Here is a 24,309-nt window from a genome sequence, read left to right as displayed (position 1 = left end):
TGTTTTTTATTCATATGGGTTAAAGACATAGTATTTTCCTAAATATTTGGATTATGTGCGCCCACAATACCAAAATTATTTGTAATGTTCTATTTAGTTCCCTTTGATTAAGGTGGAATCAACAAACTTCAGTTTTGAGAAGCTTGATTTCAGTCGCTCTCTTCTACAGAATCATGTATATCAGAGGACTCTGACAGATCTAACTAGAATAGTGACTCTAAGTTTTCAATTAGATTGTGTTGATTTGCAACTGACACAACATTTACATAATTAAATTTGCGTAAGAGCATGACGAAAAGGTTGTGACTTAAATATTGCTGAAGCTAGGACCCAGACATTTGGGAGAATACTGTCAAGCTTCTTTATTTTGTTTTGTCTTTCATTGAGATATACATTGAATAAAATATAACAAATTGCAGAAATAGCAACATATTTTACTGAAATTCGTTATTTTGTAATTTGTATATGAAATTAGTGACTTTATTCCACACTCCTTATGTCCTTATTCAAACCTAATATATATTCTTTTCGGAAGCCCATATAAATCAAGATACAGGAAGAAGTCGAATTGAAGCAGCTAAACAATAAGTCAAAATGGAAAGGTTTAGGATGATTAAATATGGTAGTCTTAATCACATAAAGAGATGTTCGTAGTTAGAGAACTAAATTAAAGAGAATATATTAAAAACTGAAATGTAACACTAACAATTTTAAGAATGATATCAAGATTTAAGAAATATTTTTTTTTTGTTAAAAGTATTTTTCTTAGTTTTTTGTTAGCATGTGTTAACTCTAAATATCACCATATATATGTAAATTGAAAAATTTTACTTATAATTGATTTTTTTCTAACTAATCGTTCTTCTAGAATTCTACTTTTTACTCTGAACTAAATAATTTTAGTAATTATTGCCCCATATTTTTGTGTTGAAATTAATCGATAACAAATTTTGGGTTATAACTCAACTCAATGTTGAATTTAGTTATTTGTTTAAAATCATTTTCCCTACTCTAACTGAATACAAAATAGTTCTTTTAATGCAAAAAGTTATTAATTGGTATTGTTCGGTCCTTAATCAAGAGTTCACCAAACCAAACCACAAAAAAAAGGAGGAATGACAAACCGCAAAATGCACATAAACTAACCTGCAAAATGCAACCATTTTACGAGGCTCATTACATTTATAATTAAGTCAACATTTTTGACTCGAAATTCGGAATTTGCGAGAGTATCCTTTTTTCCTACATTTTTGCAAATAAGTAACAAAAACTTTTGCGAAATGACAACAATGCCACGTTGTTGGCTGCACTGTACCCATATTCGCAGATCCAATTCATCGCACTAAAATGCGAAATTTCACTAATATTACTAGTACAATGGCCTTAATTATGGTTTGTTCGCTTCAAAGGTACTTAATTAAAAGTTTGTCCTTTACAGAAACTTCTCAACAACGGAAATCGGTTGTTTGAAATAATTAAAAATGAAGTTTTACAGCTTGTAAAATGTCAGCAACTGCAATAAAGTTAACGTATGAGATGTGAAGGACAGGTTTAAACTTGAAAATATGCAAATGAAATCGGTATATAATATCAATATCCCACAAGTTGGATTAAATGATAATACAACTCGAATATATTTTAGATGGTCGGAAAGTAAACATTTACATAAACATTTATTCACTTTATCAGATTAACATACTGTTTCCCCTTAACCAATATATGAAAAATTTTTAGCATAATAATTTTTTAGTTAATATGAACTATCAAGAAGGTTAAGCATTGATTGATGCGACAGTTGTACTAACCATAGAAGTTTGGAAGTATTTAATCTTCAATATTTAATCCATGCCTAATAAATTAATCTCTTTTGCTTTTATGCACTTGTGCTACCGTAGTTTCGAATTTAGTTATGGTCTTTTTGGTTTGGGTCTTGAGCTTACCTTGTGATTTCAACCTCATCTCATTTGTCATTAAAAACGATTACCTCTCGAGTATACTTTTGAGTTCGGGGGTTAAAATAAGATAACAGTTGTATTGTCTGAAAAATAGTATGTATACTATTTCAAATTGATATTCCATATTTTGCCAGTAGTCAAATTTGATGTCCAATATATTCGTATATTCGTAATCCCTTCAGTGGTAATTCCGTTAATAGCAAAAAAAATCTGTTTTTTTTTTACATTTTTATCATTGAAAGATATGTCAGACCTCACGTCAAGTTTTGTGTCTTTTCGACCTTTCGACCTTGAGATTTGTATACCTCATGAATGCTTGGTTAGGGCATGGATGATTAATATACCTATATAGTATCACTGCAAATTATTTATTGCGTGCGTTTAATTATTTTAAAGGAGATGGACTATAAAATCACTGAAAGGAGATAAAACTTATAGTTACATTCTTTGTGAATATCTGGCTTTGCTTGGTCTGAGATAAAGACAAAAGGCAAAGCATAGTCGCGGTGCTGTTGGGTAGTGGAAACATCGAGTTTTACTATATCATATTTCTAATTCCATTTACATGCTATTTTTTGGCAAAATAAGAGATTAAATAATTTTTTTTTGGGGAATGTCCTCCTTTTACTAACTTACCATTGTTATTAAAATTTATAATCATGTAAGCAATTATAAACAATGATGAGATTTGTTGATATTTATTATAAATTTATAATAAATTTATTTTTATTTTTTATTTTAAGTAATACTTTAAACAAACGAATATATATCAAAGCATCAGTCACTATACACATATTTGTAATATTTGTATATTGCAAATATATATTACATATATATACTTAATATCTTTTGTAAGGAAAATATATAATACATATATATAGCAAGGCATATTATTGAATCAATTTAAACTAACTTTTAATCAACGTTGCTTAAATTTTTGTAAATTATTAAATCACATCCTAGGATATTCGAGAGTTTAATTAAACTTTGGCAAAAAGTGTGACACAAAACTGCACTATTTCTCAATATAACCTGATATTTTGAACTATTTATATCTTAATATATTAAGTCTATTAGAAATCAGATAAATCACTTTAACAAAATTTAATTAAAAACTCATCATCTCGTCATCCTTGAAGTAGCACAAGTAATTGCGGGAGTCCTGTTTCTAGTTAAATAGATTTTGAAAATAAAGTTAATAATAAAATTAAGTAACTTGCTACATCAAACACTTTAACAAGTCCAATTTACTTCAAGAACATAATTGTATGCCTAAATATAGCAATTTATACTTAAATACTTATTTACTTAAAACTTTATTAAGCCCTTCGAAAAAATTAAAATAGTTTTAATATCTTAAAATTTTAGAGTTTTGTCGTTAGAGGAGAGTAAAATGCAAATTACGATGAAAAAAAAAATAAAAATGCAAATATCCGCACTTGAAAACTACACACCTGAGCGCATAAATTAATTAAAAATCTTGTAATCTCTAATATAAGATAACAAAAGTTGCAAACTTTTGCTGCTAAATGGAATGTTGCCATGGAGCAATCCTTGCAACATTACAAACTTAAGTGTAATTATTTACTGTAAACTTTTAATAAAAGTTTAAGTTCGAAACTCTTTTTGCAGTTTATTGAAACTGTTTGTTGCTGCCTATATTAGCCTTGCTAATTTTTTTCTATTTTTACGTTTCATTTAACAGCAATTCATCTGGTTCGAAAGAAGCATCTACACCGGCCACAACGCAAGCACGTCCTGGCAGCGCTGCAGGTGGCAGTGCTGGTAGTCAAAGTGTTGGTATGCCCATCAATTCAAAGGAGACTGCACCTGATGCGAGACAAAATTTCCTCACTACAAAGAAGCCCTCACCGCATGATCGCTTTGATGACTTGTCGAGAATACTGCTTGATGTGGTTGGTCAGCAATACACGCACGTCATTGTGGATAGTAATTTTGATGACGATGAAGTCAATCCAACGTTAGGTGAAATTATGAACATGAAACCAGGGTAAGCCACTGTTAATAGATTGATAGCTACGTTCATTGATTTGAAATTATTTGCTTGAACATTGGACTTTTGTCGAAAATTAAGGGAGTTTAATTGCATTACATATTTTAAGACCATGATTCGAATAGCACTGACATGCTGTGGTTTGATTAGATCATTTGAAATGAAATTAAAATCGAAATAACATTTTTGTGTATTTCCTACGAAATAAAATTAGTCTAGTTTGTTTTTTATTTAAAAAAAAAAAGGTGGAAAGCATTTTAATTGACAGCCCTGTTAATAAAACGATTGTCTTTATATCATTATTTTAAATAATTTAACACTTTTTAGTAAGGCAACTCTCTTTAATGGACAATTATAGGTTTACACTTAAGACAGTTCTCACTCTACTAGCAAAACCATTAAAATGAATTACGAATAATTGCTTAAAGTAGATCTTTTTAACCATTAAATTATGCTTTCCATTTGAATCAATATGTAAAAATTCCGTTTGTTAATCAAAACAAAAATAAATAAATTTTTAATTATTACTTTCAAAAACTTATTATAAAAGTATCCAATCACTTATAAGTCTGAAGTATGACAAGGATCCATCTTATCTGTTCCATTGCTTATTCATATCTTAAAAGAATTAAGCATATAAGTCACAATTCAGTGTCCATTGACGCCATTTACCTAATTATGAAATTTGGCATATTGTGATGGTATACATCCATTTTACCTTAGTTGCTCTAGGTTCCAAAGTAGCTTTACTTCACAGTAAATAAACTGTTTTCAGACCGTGCTAGAAATTATTATGTTAAAAAGTAAGATCATACCCATAAAATGGGGTTGCATTTTTTCCAAAGCGAAAAACTAGATGTTTTCAATCAATAATATATCTCGATAGCATAAAACTAAATAAAAGCTGAGCAGTGAAAGATGTTCTTTTCAGAATTAATGAGACTAGAGGCTGGTTTTATTAGAACTAGAAATTATGACACCTCAATATGTCATATTTTAAATAAACTAATAAACAAGGAAGATAATCGGTACAATCCTGTCAAAAATTCAGAGCTGGTATCAGAGAGTATCTTATACTTGAGCTGGTACTAGCCAAATTAAAACTAAAATAGTTATTTAGGAATGCAAATGCAGTTGTATAACGCATACTCTTAGAATTCCAAATAATAATATTGGTTCACAGGAATTAAGGTTGAACTCATCAAATTCTTGGAGCTTTAATGACCCAACCATGAGTTGAAAGAGTAGAATGTAGCGTTAAATGCTTGCATTATGTTTTACAATAAGAGAGAATATCTAGTATTGATCTTTACGATTGTACAAGACAAACTAGCGCAGCAATAGTTATTAAAAAAAAAAGAAGACGAGTCTTAGTCTTAGAAGACTAAAAATAAATTTTATTTGGCAGACATTTAGGTTAAACCTATAAGGTTATAGGTATACTGATGAGCCAGTCATATCATAGTAGAGAAGACTAGGATGCGAAGGTACAAATTTTTTTGTTTGGACTTTGCTTTTTGAAGTGATTTCAATATCACCAACAATAAGTTATTACGTATATGTATTTATAAAAAGCAAAGCATTTAATTAATATTAATATATAAATAATTTTATGCATTTTTTATTTTAATTTTTTATTTTATTATAAATAACACTATACGCTATAGTAGAATTACTTAAATCCATTTAAACCTACAAAAACCACTATCAAATTCGACAACATACGCATACACCTTATGCTCTGAAACTGATTCATCACTCGCAACCCCTAGCGAATAGAAAAACTCTAATGAATCAATTTCAAGAAAGTATCGACAAAGGCAAGAATATCGCATAAAACTTTATTTATCGCTTAAAAACTTCACATAAATAAAGATACTTAAATAAATCAAAATGAAATAAAAACTAGAAATATCCTTCGCACTATAGCAGTCGGCTATGGAAATGTCGATTGCTTGTGATACAATATAATCATTACAGCTGGAAGAGCCGTAACAATTGTTACGGTAGCTGAATAAATGTAAAAATCAATTTCCTTTAAACAAGAAGGATAATACATTTTGTATCTCAAGTATCGCATAACAGGTGCAGGAGCAGATAACAACTCTCTGATCAATGGGGTAGAAGGCATGCAGTGAACAATAGTTTTCACTCAGCTCAATTCGGTTTACAAGCGAATACACTTGCATGCATTTGTGCCTGCGCTTGTTGTACATCTCGAGCTGTCCTGGCACGGAGTTGCCGGAGGTAAACAGAAAATTGTGAAATGATTTTAACAAAAATTTACGCTAGATTGGCGTGGCACAGATACACAAGTGGCTTAAATGCATGCCAGATACATAAACTTATGTGTGCGCAAAAATCGTATATGAAAATCATATGCAGCAATATTATTGAATATTGTACACACATTTCTGTTCGAATGCTTTACGAGTTCAATGTTGTCATGAGGATATGTGGATATGACGATATGAGCACACACGCACGTCTAGATTTATATGAACACACCAGTAAAATGATTTGTACTCGGAATAATAAATGAGCTATAAAATATTCATCATAAATTGAATCAAGTTTAGCTCTGATATGAAATTTTTTATCTAGAATTTTTTAAAGTACAAAAAATTTTCTTTAAATATTTTTCAAAATTGTTGTTTTTAAACGACATAAAATGATATTTCAAAATGATAGAGAAAATATTCCCTTTACAGGAATATATTTTTTTTAATCTTATAGCTTTATTTAGTATCTAGTATCATTTGAATATATTAAATAAATCTTCTTAAAATGTTGTGCAGTTTTCATCGAGTGCATTAATATAATTACTAAGCTTTTGATGAAAATTTATGAAGTATCTTCTAACTTTCTAAAAACTCTTTACTTAATACATTTATAAAGTATTTATAAATGATTGACTAGCCGTTTCCCACAAATATCACAGGTTGCAGTACAATTATTGACACATAATTTTTGAAAAATTCGAATATAAAAAAATATTAAAATTAAATAATAAATTTATTTATTTTCATATTAGTTATTAAAACTAAAAAACAACAATTACAAACTAAATTTGGGAAATGTTATGATTTAACATAGAACATAACATAGAATCATTTATTTTGTGTTTGGAAGACATTTCCTCTATGATTGCCTAACATTCGATTTTAGAAAACACAGATTTTTACAAGAAAGTTCTTTCATGACAGTTTGTCCGACTGCTCAATAGTCAAAACAAAAAATTTATTGAACTATATAAATTCAACTGGAGGGTTTTATTTTATCTACAGGGGTTTCTTGTGAGGGTTCTTGTTATATTAAAGCATAAATTATTGCGGGCTATATTAGACAGAAGGCTGTCTTTAGTCGCTGAAGATGAGTCACTGCAACTATGTAATGGAGCAATTATATTGGTTGGATCATGCCATTTGATGTAAAATACAAAGCAGTTCAAATATCCCAAATTGTAGCTTGAACTATAACCTTACGAAATTGACAACTTAGTCTCATAAAAGTTGTGAGTTTTGTATGGAAGAAAACAAGACCTCAAAATAGGTGCTGAGAGTTTTTGTGGCAATGTTATACAAAACAAGAAAGCACTTATGTGAGTATTTCATTTCAATTAAAGTACTAAAAATCTGTATTGAGATTCAATACTATAATATTAAAGAAAATGTTAGATTTGGAGAAGTACTCGGCTGTGTACAATTTTGCAATATAATAATTATAATGAAATTCGCTTATTTATTGTTTCTTTTATGTTATGATACTGAGTCGAAAGAAACTCTTTCGACTATATCCTTGTTAATGCTGAACATTCAGCCAAAAATAATGAGAAATTATTCCTTTTCCGATTATGTTGCATTTCCTACAGTAATCCTTTTCCGGCAAGCACACGGCCACCATTACAACAAAATACACAAATTTTTAAAACTTATTCCCTGTCAAAAGTATTTATAACATAATGTTATATAAAAAGCTACACAATAAATTTTTAATAGGAAAAATTAATTTAAATGCAATATATGTGAGATTAAATTACTTAAATTTATAAAAATGAATTCAAAAAAAAAAAAATTCACAATTGTTCTTGATGTGTCATCTATTGAAGCATGAGTTCATAAGTACACAATCGCTTCTAGAATTTATTGATTTTAAATATTTAATAAATGTCAGTAAATATTGATTTATTGTTTGCAAAATTTTTTAAGTAGAATAAATTTAACTTAAAGTTTAATTTGGCTGTCAACATGAAAAGGTTTTATGTCAGTTACAAAGATTTACATGAAGACCCAAGATAAAAGGGACGCAACTGAAAATTCATTGTTCGAAGGCAATGAAGTAAAACTAATTTCAATGAAGAAAAAAATTTAAATATTCAAATCTTTAAGTAACTAAATTGACAACATTTCAATAAGTTCGACAGTCTTTGAGTACTAAAACAAGATGACTGACATTTAAGTTGGCAGCTGATGCTCATTTGTTCTCATTGTTTCGCATTGTTTGATATTAAATTTGAATTGAATTAAATTGATGAAGTTGTTTGACTTTCAAAATTATGCAAAACTTAAGCTGATTACTAACTTCAGACATTTTATAGGTTATTTTTTCTTTGGTTCATAAAATTTTATATAGATATTAATAAAGAGGTTTGTATACTATTTTAAGGGTACCGAAGTGGTCTAGCTCTATATTTTATGAACACCTTCGAAGCTTATATGGTAGAATTTTTAAAGATAAACACACAATATTTATATAAAACTGTATACTTCCTCTCTGCCCATTGTAGCGCAATTATATTTGCAAAAATATTTAGATTTTCCACTAATTTTTGGTCTAAATGATTAAGTTTTTATGCAAGTTTTTGTAGAAATTTAATGCATAAACTTTCCTCTATTGTTATGAAAATGTTGGCATTTTTTCCAAGTTTCTTGAGTATAACTTTAAGTCAGCCTTTCATTGAATCTCCTTGGATTTCATTGTGCACTTGTGGAACATCAGCTGTTGACTTTAAATTTTACTGACATTTCTCTATTCAACAACGGATAACAAGAAGCTCTTCATTTTCATTTTCAACTGGACGGACTGGAAAGATATTTTATTGTGGGTTTTGTGGTTACATACTTTTTTAGTCTTTATCCTTGCTATTTTACGTGGCAGTGCTTTTCCTTTAAAAATTAGAGAAAATAACTTGTCTTTTTGGTATTAAAACTTTTACACAGCTTTTTTGCAGCCATTTATTTTGTTTTCTAAAAATTTACTGACAGTTGCACATACTTAAAAACAATTTTGAACCATTTAATTTCTCAGAATTACAAATATTTTTGCAATATACAAAACTTAAGACTTTTGGCAATATTATAAATTTTTTATTAATTTATAAGAAATAGTATTTAAAAAAAAATCTCATATTAAGCAACTTCTGTTTTCGTTGCACTTAAGCAATAATAGCATATTTTAGTAATAATAATAGATAAATTAACAATAGCAAAGAAATACATCTCATCTTTTTTAAATATAAATAAAATTTAGATATTAAAAATTTTATTTATTTATTTTTGCAATAAAATTCTTTTTATTGCATACTTTTAGGGTAAAAATTAATTTTTTTCTTATCTTTGATAAACAATCTTTAACAAAATGTTAGTGGAGAAGGAGAAAAATTTATGCTTAATGGGGCTGTTGCAATTGGTTTTTCTTTAACATAAAACACTAATTATTATATCACCCATATCTAAAAATGTTTCTATCTATAGACAAAAACAAAAGTATATTTAGCATCTAAGCTTTAAAATTCAAAAAAGGAACTTCAACATAGAGTATCATCCTTCAATATTATCACAACCAATATTTACTTTTCAAGTTGTCTCAATTATACTCGTAATTGATATGGATTAAACAGAATGACACTTTTTTATCTTTTAAACCTCACATAAAATCACCTTCAATGAGTACTCTGACCTTTAACTTCTATGGTACCTTTTCATGCTCACAGGATATGTTTTGTCAACTTTTACTTGTTACCACATTCCCACTTACGTGCAAATAAAACAACTTGATGAAGCAATGGAAAGTTGCAGAAAAGTTAATAAATACCCTTCGGACTCACCATGTTTAATTGACTCTAATTACATTCATTCAGTTTTCTTATAGAAAAGATACATTTCTAGTTACACATTCATTCCAATATTTTGTTTTTCATTCTCTTTTAGTTATTTAAGTAAAAGAAAGTCCATTTAAAAATAAAAAAAAATAAAAATCTAAAATAAGTTGATCAACCACATTTAAGGATTATTGGCTTACGATATTTAACTTGACTAAAAATTAGCAATAAAAAGTCAAAGCAGAAAACTTATAATCCACTAATGAGCACTTTCATTGATTAAAAAATAAAAAGAAAAGTAGAGTATTCTTAATAGCAGAAAGAGAATTATAGAAAAAATTATCTTAAATTTATTTCTTGAAAGTAAAATTTTTCTGGAATTTTACATTTAACATTTATAGTAGAATGCATAAGAGAATAATCATTTATGAAATACTATTTTTAATTTGTGTTTTTAAATGCGTTTATCATTTTTGACTATGTTTCTGTTAAATTTTAATCTCTTTAAACGATTTTGATTCAAAAAAGGATTAGATATTAACTATGATTCGCAAAAGCCGTAAAAAAATTTGAAATATAAATTGGAAGATAAATGTGCATAGAGTGAATAATTGAATAAGAATTGTGTGCAGAAGAAGCAGAGAAATTAAATTGTTTACATTGAAGTACGTAAAGAGTTCAGTGGATTAGTTTATTATCTGATTTCTTATTATACATATAAGAATGTATAATATAGTTTATTAATAATTTATAGTTATATATTTAATTATGTTTAATAATTAGTGTGTTTCAATAGCATTAACATAATTAACAAATGCAAAATACAAAATCACTTGACCGACAACCTCCACTGTTCAACTTCGACTGATTACAACTGACAACTTCAACTGACAACTTTAACTGTTCAGATTCGACTACTTACTGCAACTGACTACTGACTAATGGCTACTGACGTCACTATCTCTTTCCCTCTCTTTCTCTCTCTCTCTGCTATTGTCTTATACTCTCTTACACACATGTACTATATATTATTATATAAATAATATTAGTTTAACATGTTAGATATATATTTTTATATTTGTGGTCTTTCAGTTGTGTGTATTTTATAGTTCTCGTCTCTTAGTAACTTGTTCTTGACAGAGAGTTACTTACTTACATACTGCTGTCTTTCTCTCCCAGTGGAGCATAGGGCCTCACTGACATGGAATGCTGGTATTATTGATATGGTGGCATCGTGACTTAGATGATATATTGTGGTGACCCCAGTTGTCTTAACTAATCTTCGAATTTTAATTAACGACAATACTTTGAATAATATTCAAATATGTTATATGCGAAAATTGTTCAATCTTTAATATAAACAAATCTACTATTGCTTAATTCAAGGAATTATATTCAGACATTTAACCATTCATTTCACAAAAGCACCTTTATTGAATGCTTGAACCGTGAGTGACCAATTACTTCGAGATACCGCATTAACTAGTAGTATCCTATAAGAACTTTTGTGAGACTTTCAATATTCTCTCTGTTCAGCACAAGGAGTCTGTTTAAGACAGCCTTGCATGAGTTGATAAAATCAACTATCACGGCCTACATAAGTCTTTACAATTTATGTATTGGTTGAGATTTCTCTAAGAGATTGATATTTTCCAGAATGTGCCCTCTGATAGGACTACAAAATGTTTCATGTTTAATAGTCGTTATCAGCGCAGTTACTATGATTCTGACTCTATATACTTTTAAATCAAAATTGCTGATTCGAAACATTAAATAGTGTTTTAACATTTGTTTGTTCATTCTAAGAAAGATATGTTTTATAGTCTGTTTAAGTTACTCACTATATATATACTAGTAAGTTTTTTGAATTCCAATCCATAAAAGTGACGTGAATAAAATAAATGCAGCTACACCTGATATTACTTCATAGATAATTATTTAAAGTGCATATTTTAAAAAAAGTCATTTTTATTATTTATATTAAGTGTTCGATAAAAGCAATTATTATTTTTGTCAATTAAAATAAAATTGTTTTTTTTTATGTGAAATGATTTTGTTATTTCGCGACTGTGACTTGTTTAACATTGAAATTAGTTTTATATTTTTTCTAATTTTTTTTTTTTGAATTTAAAGTTTTTTTACTTTTTTTATCCCTACTACTCTTTAGTTAACAATGTATATATATTATTCCAATTATAAGACAAATACACTGTAGAGCTTACATTGCACTTCAAACATTGTAGCTCTTGTACTTGCTTTTTCCATGCAGTCCAAAAGTAAAGTAAAGTGAAACGCAAACGTTTTTCTAATTTATAACAAGGATATGAAAAATAAATCCTTTTGTAATTGAGTCACGTAAATTAGATGCGAAGAAATCGTGTGATTTTTCCCTTATTTTTCTTTCTAGTTCATGGTTACTTGCATACAAAACGAATTTGTTGGACGTAATCAGAACTAAAGAAATAAAGAATAGCAAAAACGTCCTGAACTGCAAATTAATACAAGGCGAAGCGATTATAAAACTCAGTACGAAACGAGCATTTGAGTCAGGTACAATGATCGTTTTAATTTAAAATATTGCAGAAACACAGATGTCACCGATGTCAAGCTTCAAAACTTTGTATTGTAAAATAATTCAAACCATATTTTTTTTATATTTCTACATTTCTACTATATTCCTACAATTTGTATGAAAATTACATGAAATATAGATTCTTTAAGCGTTTCCTTAAATCTGCTCTAGAAGGTTGATTTAAAGTACTTTAATAGTTTTTTGGATTAAATGTGGGTACATATTGTCACGAAGAAGTAATTATATCAATTTTCGTGTGCGGAAATTGTTGGAACAGTCAATCGTATTGTACACTTTCCTTTATATCTTCTTTTAATGTTAGTTCTTCTATTCACTTGTAAATAAAAGGTCTCTTATGCATTGTATGCAAAAGTAAAATGGGCTCTTTAATCAGAAATGATATTAAATAATTTCCAAGAAACCCTACCACTCTATTCATTATTTGTAACAATAATACTTTTAGACTTACTCCATAATCTATATTAGCTTCATTTTTCTACTACTTTTACTCTTTCACTACTCCCACTTCTACTCCCCACTATATGCTAAGAATTCTGTGATGTGTTAGCATTTAAATAAATGAACAAATTTTTTATTTTAAAATGAAAATAAATTATTTTATTGCATTTATAATTTAATTTATTTCGACATTCTAAGAGCATTTAACCTTGCTGATGCTGAAAACACAAATTTCGTATCTTTTCTCACACACAAAAATGTTAGCAGGAAATTAATCAAAAAAAACCAGAGCAGGAAAAAATCTGATAATAATAACATTTGAGACTAAATACAACATCTAAGGAAATTATATTAATTTCCTTGATTTGGTTAGAAAAAACAAGATTTTAATTTCTGATTATGTTTATTTATATTACTGTTGACAGTTATATAAAGAAATATGAAAAAAAATAATTGAAATGTTAAATAAAACTAAAAATAATTAAGTGCCATAATAATAATAAAAACAACAAAGCTTTTATAAACTAAATTTTTAATAAACACATTATCTTATCTTGAGAAGCTTATACCAATAAACTTAAATAAATATATTATAGCATTTTTATCAAATGTATGTTAAAAGTATTTATGAAATCTAGTAGTCATATCTATAGTAATGCTAACTTATACATCAATAGGCTCAAAAAGTACTAGGATTTTGTAAATAAAACATACAAATTTAAATTTTATTCCAAATTTTTGTTATCTCCTTCAAAATATGCTCCTTTTGAAGCGATACACATATGCCAACGCTTAACCCAATCTTCCATACACATTACGTAGGTCCGTGAAGGTATGGCTTTTAGTTCCTTCAGCGAATTCTCTTTTACCGATTCAATCGGCTCAAAACGCTTACCACGAAGGGGCAATTTGAGTTTCGGGAACAGTAAAAAGTCGTACGGATCAAGATCTGGCGAATATGGTGCCTGAGCTATGACAGTGGTGTCGTGTTTGGTCAAAAAATCGCGTAAAACAAGAATTTTCCATAGTGAAAATCGCTAAATGCACTTGAGGTAGTCTCACATTAACAGCTGCTGTAAACAAACTAATTGACAGATGGCGCTCAAATTTGTACCATATGTCAAGAAAGGGTGTATCAACATAACAAAAAATTTTTGAAAAAGGTCTATTACTTCAGAAGTAGTTAACAAACAACAATATCCGGATACTTTTTGAGCATAAGGTATAAAATATGCATACTTTGTGAAACTTAAAAGCTAAATAAATACCAATAAAATATTTTAAATTAATGATATTTTATTGTAAAGTTCGATCAGATAGCTTCTTCAAGTTTATAAAGCCTAAAATCTTTCTCTTCGTAGTTTAAATATGATTGAATAGCTTCTATTAATCTTTGACTGGTAACATAAATCTTGTGCATTATATGTATCCAGTTTGAAGATAATAAATCAGCCCATATCAATTAGTTTCCTTAGTGTTATACTTTACTTACTTCAGTTACATGTTACCTCAATTAATGTTTAGTACTAATAAAAATTTTTTACATTTCTACAATAAAACTGAATATTTTAAAAATTTTGAACTTCCCACTCTATGATTCTGATTTTACATTCGTTTGAGTCATGTCAATAAAAACGACATCTATGCTATAAAACAAGCTGCAGAAAGAGAAATGTAAAACTCAAACCATTCAAATTAGAATTATTCAGCTCATAACTTACTGTGAGCAGAAAGAATGTTTAATGTTTTAAAAGGATCATTAAAATATTTGAAGTTTTTTGATGGTGACTACTAATATCTTCCCAAAAACCAATATCGTTGCATACAAAAATACTATATAGCTGTCTTTGGACCGACATAGGTATACGAAGCCATTCTCTCAATGATTGATTAAACTATATTCTTTTATGCAGGGAAGTCTATAAAGAAGCTTCTGTACAAATAGAAACGAACTAAACAACCCGACAATACTGCTATAGTTTTCTCACTAAAGAAACTATGATATCAAATTCAGTCTTCACAGTGAAGAAACGATGATATCAAATTCAGTCTTCACACTGACCAGGCCATGATGAACAAGTGCTGATCGATTAGAAGCACTTTTTGAAGAATACAGTTATAACTGTAGGTTAAAGTAAGAAGAGACAAATGACACTCATCTATTTTTGACCGAAAAATTATACAGTGAAATGGAATGAAAATGTTACTAACACTGGCGCTAGTCTTGTAGATGACAGATTCAGCAAGATTATTAATCTTTTGCAAGATATGTACCAGATAAATATAAAAAGAGACTTTAAATAATGAACGTAGCTAAATTATATATAGAATCGCCAGGATTATATACAAACACATATTCGATAAAGAATATAGTCGGTATTTTAATCGGCGTCTATTAAAAATGTGTATAAGTTAAACATTACCATTAGTGATTAAATCAAGAAGTGCCAGGATGGAATTTTTAGATATTTTAAAACATTTCTTCTATATAAATCTGATTCTCTCTAAATTCGACTAACAGTTTCATTGATATTGATAGACATATTTTAAGTAATGTGTACCATTTTTAACTGCATTAAAAACTCCCATCAGGTATCGCAACTGGTAGACCAGTTAACTTTATCTGTCTTCCTATTTACTCTGCCACAGCGCAGAAAGTGATGATCCCTGGAATATAGGGTGCCATGCTCTAAGTATCTGTTTCTTGTCAGTAGTATACATTGTAGCTTATAGACTGCCTTTGCTTGTTTTATTAATTTGACAAAAAGTTTTTCTAATTCTAATTATAACAGCTATTGTGTTCTGATAATTGTGATTTCATAATAGGCAAACTTTCTGGGGAGAATGAGATCCATGTATTTTCCGCCAACTGAAACAAAAAAATTAAGATGAAAATGCATCTATCATCTTTTTAGTTTACATATTCCATATTTCTCGGAATTGAATTTTTTTATGCTTCTAAACTTTGAGATAATTATGTTGGTTATATATTAATGTGTCTTATCAACTTATAGTTATTAATTCTATATGCATATATAATTATATATGTAACCATTATAATAGAAGACCTTATCATCTCTGAAAATTCATAATCCTTCTGCGATGAAAATTTAATTTTATTCAATTTTTACCAGCATAATTAAGTTCTTAAGAAATATTTTATAAAAAAAAAAGTTCTACTTAATTTGCAGTGGATAAAATATCTGTCATTTTCAAAGCAACTAATTGTCAAAGCTAATCAACATCAAATAATGACACAAAGAAATTTGTTATAAATTAGCTTCTGCATTGCTCATACGCCACGATAAGCTCGAACGTGCGTTTGTTTTAAGAAAAAACTGCTAACATAAAACTTATCTATGTCAAATCCTTAATAACAATCAAACTAAAAAGCACATTAGCAATAAAATAAGAATAAAGCAAGAAAAAGATATTTAAAACTGAAACCAAAAAAGGAAAAAAATCTTCAGGAAAGTGACGTTCGCGTTGGCATACTTACACATTTTCCGTTCTCCGACAATACTACATTCTCATCAACAATTCAACGAAGGAAAAACTGAGGAGGAAAATCTTCTTAGAAATTGTGCAGTTCAGGACTAACAACTAAATGTGCTAGTTGAAAGCGCAAGAAGGGAAGTGGTAATACTTCTTAACGCTTATACAGTTGCATAATGGCATCCTGCTGCATTTTGAAAGAAAAGTGCATGCTGGAGCAAAATAAAAAATAAAATGAAAAATTGTGCATAATAAAATTTGCTTGAAACTCCTTCGCTTTGATAAATCAAACAGGAAACTCGATTAGGTAAACCAGAAATGAAATTACTTTCCTAGCGATTTGTTGGCCATTTAAGTTGCTCGTCTGACGTATTCCAACACATCAATTGTCAGCATTTTGTTACTTTTCTTTCCAATAAAAAATTGCCGTCCCCTCTTATCGTTAGCAGTTACTTTTCAAATAAATGTTCGAACTAATTTAGTTCACATGCCCGTCTATATAAGAGCTCATTTATATAAATTAATTTTTTTTCTTCAGTTATTTTCTTTTAATTTAATATATTTTGTTATATTAAATTATTTTATATAAGTTAAATCCAACTCAGTAGAGAAATTTAAAGTTACTTATGACAGTATAAAATTTATTAGGAGATTTTGTTCCGTTGATAGCTTCTTAAAATAATACTTTATAAAGCTCATTGTGATCAATCCAGTTTCCTCTTGCGGGTAAGAGGTTAGAATATTCCCGAGGAAAGGCTCTTCTTCTCTTCTAACCAATTGATAATTGACATTGTCATAATAACTGTGGTTATTACCTAAACTTACATGGGAAGAATGATTGCATTATACTTTCATGCGGCATGGAGTTGCATATTCACATCGGTTGGTCTGATCCAAAGATCAGCAGAAGTTGGATAGGGCTCGTTCTTTACCAATACATCAGTTCAATGGCTGCCGGTAAAAATTCCTTGGAATTTGTAAAGAGTCGTTTGTTGATGCATTATCTTAATGGGTTTGTCTTTTAAGACACTGTGGTCTTAAACCTTCAAGGCAGGTAACTACGTTAAACAACATTGCATTCTCAACAATGCACTTATCGCTGTCCTCACTAGTACAATGCTAAATCTACTCACTCGGTACATATATTAAAGTCCTTTCAACAATAGTCTTATTTTGTATACTACCTTTGGTATACCATACTATACTAACATTGGTAAACAATCTTTGGTATACTAAGTGGTCAAGATATTTCTATTCGGCAGTACTTTAATCTTCAAAATTTGGTATTTGACTGTTTGTGAGGTGTTGTTAAGTTTATAGTTACAGAGTGGAGCGACCGAGAGAGTGCGTGTCATTCCAAATATTGAGCTACTTTGCTACTTAAACATACAATTTTTTCATTTTTTGTTCACAGTATTCTTAAGATATCTGTCAATTTTTTACTATAAATTCATTTTCATACACTTTATCTTTCTACTTTTAATAACTTTCTCAATTGTTTGCACTGCTTATTGGTTTGAAATTATCATTTGCTACCTTATTTATTACTGCTTGTCGTTTTAAGTGCTGTTAGCTGATAGTTCTACTAATATTCTTTTGTTTTTACTCTACTTTATTTTATTATATTTAATTTTATTTTCTTCTTTCGCTTATTTTCGCTCTGTTAATAAATCTTATTATTGCTATGTCATCTGTAGATCAATCCACTACTATATTGTAAAATGTATTAAAGTCCATATATATGCTACACCTATAAAATATATTTGTTTCGTTATATAATAAATGTGAATAACATTGCATATCTATATTTATCAAAAGTGCTGCTATATACAATAACCCAGATTTTTATGTTCGTACTTAAAGTAATGTTACTTAAAGTACTTTCTTTTTTAGTTTTATTCCTATTCAAATTTAATTATAAAAATGTATGAAAAAACTAGCTTATATACATGCAGTAGCAAGTAGCATACAAGATTATCCATTGCGGTTCCGAAAGTAAACGTATATAAAACGCTCTTGTAATTTTTATATTTTAATTAATTAATTTATTTTAATTAATTATGTTGAAGCTATTCAAGCCAGTGCACTTGAGCACTTTTACTCTTTCTTAACTCGAGGTATTTTTAAAAGCCCTCTTTACGCCTTGACTGTTTATTTTATTTATTATTTATTGTTTATCACTTCATCAGACTAAGCAATAATTGACCTCAGATCTGCATAATTCCCCAAGGGAATTGTTTTATTTAATTTAATTTTATTATATATTTTTTTATTTAATATTTCACACTTCAATTATATTATTTTGTTTTATTATTTTACAAGATTTTGTATTTTCTATTATATAACATTTTAAAATTTTATTTTTTTTTTCATTATAGTAAAAATGCCAGCAATTTAGAACGTTTCCAGTTGCGCATCTCCAAAAAGGAACTTTATAGTGAGAATGACACTTTTGTGGATGCTGTGATACGTGATATGATTAAGTTGCCAATACAACACGTCGGTGAGTATTTACCCAGAAATGAAATTTTAGTTTAACGAAGTTTACTTTACGAAGTTCATAAATAAATTGTATCGTAAAGTAGTTTACTGGAACATTAACTTTTAATGTATATATCAAATTAATAATATGGCAACCACATTTTAAACTTTATTAGGGAATATACAACATTTATAAATGCAGCAAAGTTGTACCAAGATCTGGAACAATGAATATTAAAAATTAATTTTATAAAATTTGTATTGTTTTCATATTAGCGTATATAATCTGAAATTATGACTATTAAAAACTGATTTCATTTTCGAAACTTCTTTTTTAATCAAATTCATTTTGTGTAATGCAAAAACTAAAATTCTCATTTGGTTTAAATTCTTGTAATTTTCACTTTTTGCTAAAATGTTCATATTTAATTTGCTATCATTTCTAAAAGCAAAGCAAAACGTTTACGGTTCTTATGATTCAATAATTCCTGACTATATTCATTTTAAATTGTATAAAATTACGAATCTCAATTGGTTTGGTACTTTCTTATGATACGATTTTTTTTTTTTTATTCAAAGCTGTTGCTGTTCAAAATGCAAATTGCTGCATGTCCGGAGTGCGTTTATTATTTAATTTTGATATCTTGTAGCAAATTTATGTTTTTTGCTTGCAGTGCACAAACTTTAACATCAACTTAAACTCTTTGATTATACAATTTACCCAATTATTATGTACCTTTTCTGGCAAGGAACTACTACTAGTTTCGTTTTCAACTTTTATGCACTGATTATATTGTTAGATGCTTTATCACATCCCTGCTGTTTCCTTCGCAGAAGATTTACAATGTGCATTTGCTGCATTGCAATAGAAAATTCAAAAATTCAAAAATTAAACTTTTCTCCGTACAGTACAACTAAGCACAGTGCAACAAAAAACATATAGCACGTACCAATGTGCAAGTGTGTCAGTGTCTCAGTGTATCAGTGTATGAGTGTATGAGTGTATGAGTGTATGCAACAAATTGCAAGGATAATAAAAAACAACAGTACGAAATTCAAAACAGCAATAGAACAACAAATAACAATGTATCAAGTATCTTCCATTGCAAGCAAACTTTTTAACTGGAAAGGCACAAAACTTTCTGCATTTGCACACACAAAAATTGTTAATTTCTAACAATTTGTGTAAAGGAAATGCGAACAACATTTACATGTACAAGCACGATGTGTGCGTGCCCGTGCCCGTCCCCGTGCCTGTGCCTGTGCCTGTGCCGATGTTAGCTATTTTGCATGCCAAACTAATACAAGTGCAATTTTCAAAACTTCAACTCTGTTCGAAAATGTTATTTGTTTATGTACTATTTACAAATACATACATATATACGAGTACAACATCTGCGTATTATTATTCACACATATGTGTATGTGTGTATATATATCAGATCATATAACCAAATCATTGTTGCAAATTATAATTTCTGTTAAGATATTTTATTGTTGTGCTTTGTGGTTTTGTTGTTCTGTTTATCTTTGTATTGTACGAGGTAAGTGTCTAATGTTCTTTTCGAAAAATACTTTAAGCATGTTCAAATGTAATAACATAAATGTATGTGTATATTTTGGCATTTGACGCAAAAAAAAATTTTGTTTACAAATAATGCAACTTAGATAGATTTGTCTAATACGCTAGAAAGATATATACGAAGAAATTCTTTTAAAAATGGCTTAATATTAAAGAAAGACCAGTAATCTAAACTAACAAAAAGGCATTTTACAAATGTATTAGTTTTTGAAAACTATTGAATATAATAGTTTTTCCTGTTCTTCAATTCTATCGAGAGCAAAAAAAAACATTTTCTTTAACTAAGAAAAAAAAAGAACACACTTTAGAGGTTCACATACGACTGATTTATTCTTGAGTAATATATATCCAAAACAGCAAAAGAGCACAAGAAAATGAATGCAAGTAAGAGTACATCTCAGCTAATAAGTACAACAAAAATGACTTAACACAGGTAGTTAAAAACACTCTTCTGCTAAGTTTAAATAATTATACAAACAATTCAATAAGTATATTAAAAAATTATATTACACTTTTGTACTCTTAACACCAAACTAAGAATGGAAAATTATCGCCTGGCCAAGATTGCAATGGTAAAGAAACCAACAGTCGCGACTCGCGAGATTACCCGATCGACCGCCGAAGAGATGGCGTGAATGCTAGACGTTTGGCTCTACAGAAACATGAAAATGATAATTTGATATGTCACAATTTTACATAAATATATCCAATTCAATTGTTGTAACAAAACAAGTTTAATCCTATAATAAAGAAGAAGAAGAGCACCAAACTAACTTTTTGTCGTTTTCGTCTATTTTTTCTCTTCTATTGACTGAAGAATAAAATTGTTTACTTATTATATTAAAAATTCTTTTAGAAATATGGTTAAACTAAAATTGATCATAATTTCGATAAACGTTCTAAATTAATTAGCCAGATATGTATGATACTTCCTCGTATGTAATAGCTTCTAGCAGGCAGTTCAATTTATAGCTTGAGAATCAAGCTAAGCCTAATCGTTTGTTAATTTATCTTTTAATCTAAGATGTGGACATCTTCTATCGTGCTTACCGACAGCGGTTATAGAACGAAACATTTCTATTCCCACTCTTTCACCTTGGGAATAGTTAAGCACACATTGTTCTAATTGTTGTATATAAACAACAAAAAAACTACTTGTTATGAGGCTCAGTGCAGTCAATGTCGCGATATAGCTCATCAGTATATCTAGCTCGATACGCGTTGTAATTCGGATTGAATTACAGATCATTGTCAATTTTTGTGAAATTTAAACATTATAGAATATATTATTATGGAAATCTATTGACAACAATAATGTTAAAATTCTGCTTTAATTTTACTAATTACTCCAATCAGTGCAATTAATTAATTTTCCTTACTCTATACTCACATTTTTATTATGCAACTTTGCTTACTGCACTCGTTTTTGAATATTATGATATATAGTATATTCTACATATAGTACAATATATATATGAATATATTCATATAAGTATTTCTTGCAATAATTTTTGGTTTATTTTTTCTCCAAAAACTTTAGTCTGTTGTTATTCTGTTTAGTGTAAGGAAACCAATTTTCATTTGCGCAATTTCTTACTGGCTTCCTTGCTTGTTTCTGGTTTACTTAAAAAACTTTTACAAATTTTAAGAAGACAAAAAGTTTAAGCTTTTAATAGTTTTGCAGTGGTTGCATTTATTAAAAACTACATCAGAGAATGTGCATATTTTGTTATTAATTAAAATGTTTCCCATAAAAGGACTCTAGACTTCACGAGTGCCTTGGAGCGGTCAGTGAACTATTATAAAAATAAATATTTATTTTAAGTAAGGTTTTTTTATAAAAATGAACATGTATCAAAAATTAAGCCAATACAAGTTTTATTTATATTAAATACCTGTAATTAAATATGTTTTTATTTAAACATTATTGTATTTTATTTTGTATTTTATATTTTTTTTCCTTTTTTGCAGTACAAAAAGAAGGCGGCACGCAACTTAAATTAATGATTGAATATCCCAATGACGTAAAGGCATTAATGAAACCCATGAGGTGAGTTAAATATTATGTGACAAGCATTAAATACTTGTCAATATCCTTTAGCAATGAAATTAATTATTTCTTTTCATCACTTAAGCTCATTAAACAACACAATGATGAGTGAAATATTTATTCTTTTTTTTTATAGTCTCTATGCCTTTGTAGTATCACAGCGAAAAAATTTTATATGAAAAACACAAAAAATTAAATATATTATTCAGTGCTTTTGTTAAAAAATATTTTGTGTGTGTATTCGGGTAATTTTAAACACTCATTTAAGTTTTAATATTAATTAATTGTAACCACAATTGTTTTCCCTCTGTTTACTTAATAATTTACATAATTAAACATTAAAAATATTATCCCTTTTCATTTTGAATAAGGATATGTGTTTCAATTTTTTAGCAATTTATTTATTATAATTCAATAAAAATTAAATAAACAAATATATTAAAAACATTCACCGATAGAAGGAATATTCAAGGAGCTTGAATATTTAAGCCTTCAACGGTTTATTTACTTCATTTAAATTTTAAAAATGGCAAATGCGATAGATGTCTTGTCACACTCTTTGTAACTGTTAGGCTTTAATAGGAGATAGGAGATAAGGAATATAAAACCGACAGCTTCTATCCGCTTGTAATACTAAAGATGTTTTTACAATGATATTTTGAGCTTCACTGGAATAACTCAATGTCTACTAATTAATTAAGATGTGGATGTTAAGACGAAAGCTGCCATTTCCATTTAATACTAACTTATTCTTAGCAACATCGTAGATTTTAATTCGAAGAGCAGAATATCTACTGCTTAAACACAAAAAGGATGCTAAACTGAAAGTTTCTATTCACATCTGATATTAAAAATTTGAAAGATTTTATACTCTTATAAATAATAAGAAGTCCTTTAGAGCTGATATGCTGGTCATGATGCAAAGACCTAAACGTCTTCTGCTCAATCAGGAAGATGCTGAGTCAAATGCTCTTGTTCCCATTTGATATCAAGAAGTCAATAACAGCTAATATTTTAGCTTTCGTTCCAACAGCTTATGTTAATATCGTCAGCTTCGTCAGAATGAGAATACTAAGTTGAAGTCTTCAATTGGATATTAAGAAGTCATTTGTAGTTGATATTTTAGTTTTCATTTGAAGATCTCAATTCTTCTGTTCAATCAGGATATTTTATGAAAAGCTAATTTCCACTTTTGATATTAAAAACACTTTAACTATAAACTTCTATTCCTTTTTGATAATTAGAAATGTTTAACAGCTGACATTTTAGCTCTCACTCGAGGGACTAAATGTCTTTCCTTCACTTAGAATTTGTTTATAATACAAAAAAACCTGTATGGGTTGTTTCAATTGTTTACTTAAATGTTTATGAGTATGTACTTAAAAAATTATCTCTACTGATTTTAAAAGATCTTTCTCTTTTGAAGCAGGTTTTTAATGTGGAAATGAACTCAAAAATCTTTTCGCTACGCGACTTTTTCGACTTCTTTTTAAAGATACACAATTTTTTCCTTATACATAATCCATGAATATAGATTATTATTCTGCATCTGCATTGCAATTTAAATCTTCATATAATACATATTACTTAAAAATATAGTA

At 28.5% G+C, this 24,309-nt stretch overlaps 1 protein-coding gene across 1 annotated transcript; it reads left to right on the top strand.

Moving 5' to 3' along the window:
* The first annotated feature begins 1,377 nt into the window (after positions 1–1,377).
* On the top strand, positions 1,378–22,712 carry LOC119676619 (extracellular serine/threonine protein CG31145-like). The gene is made up of 4 exons (XM_038087865.1): positions 1,378–1,409; positions 3,661–3,966; positions 18,974–19,098; positions 22,630–22,712. Exons 1-4 carry the CDS (start codon positions 1,378–1,380, stop codon positions 22,710–22,712), a joined length of 546 nt encoding a protein of 181 aa, XP_037943793.1.
* Positions 22,713–24,309: the final 1,597 nt, after the last annotated feature.

The sequence above is a fragment of the Teleopsis dalmanni genome, chromosome 2 (assembly GCF_002237135.1).
Source record: "Teleopsis dalmanni isolate 2A chromosome 2, ASM223713v2, whole genome shotgun sequence".
NCBI lineage: Eukaryota > Metazoa > Arthropoda > Insecta > Diptera > Diopsidae > Teleopsis > Teleopsis dalmanni.
Note: the sequence above shows the minus strand (reverse complement) of the source record. Positions and strands in the feature narration are given on the sequence as shown.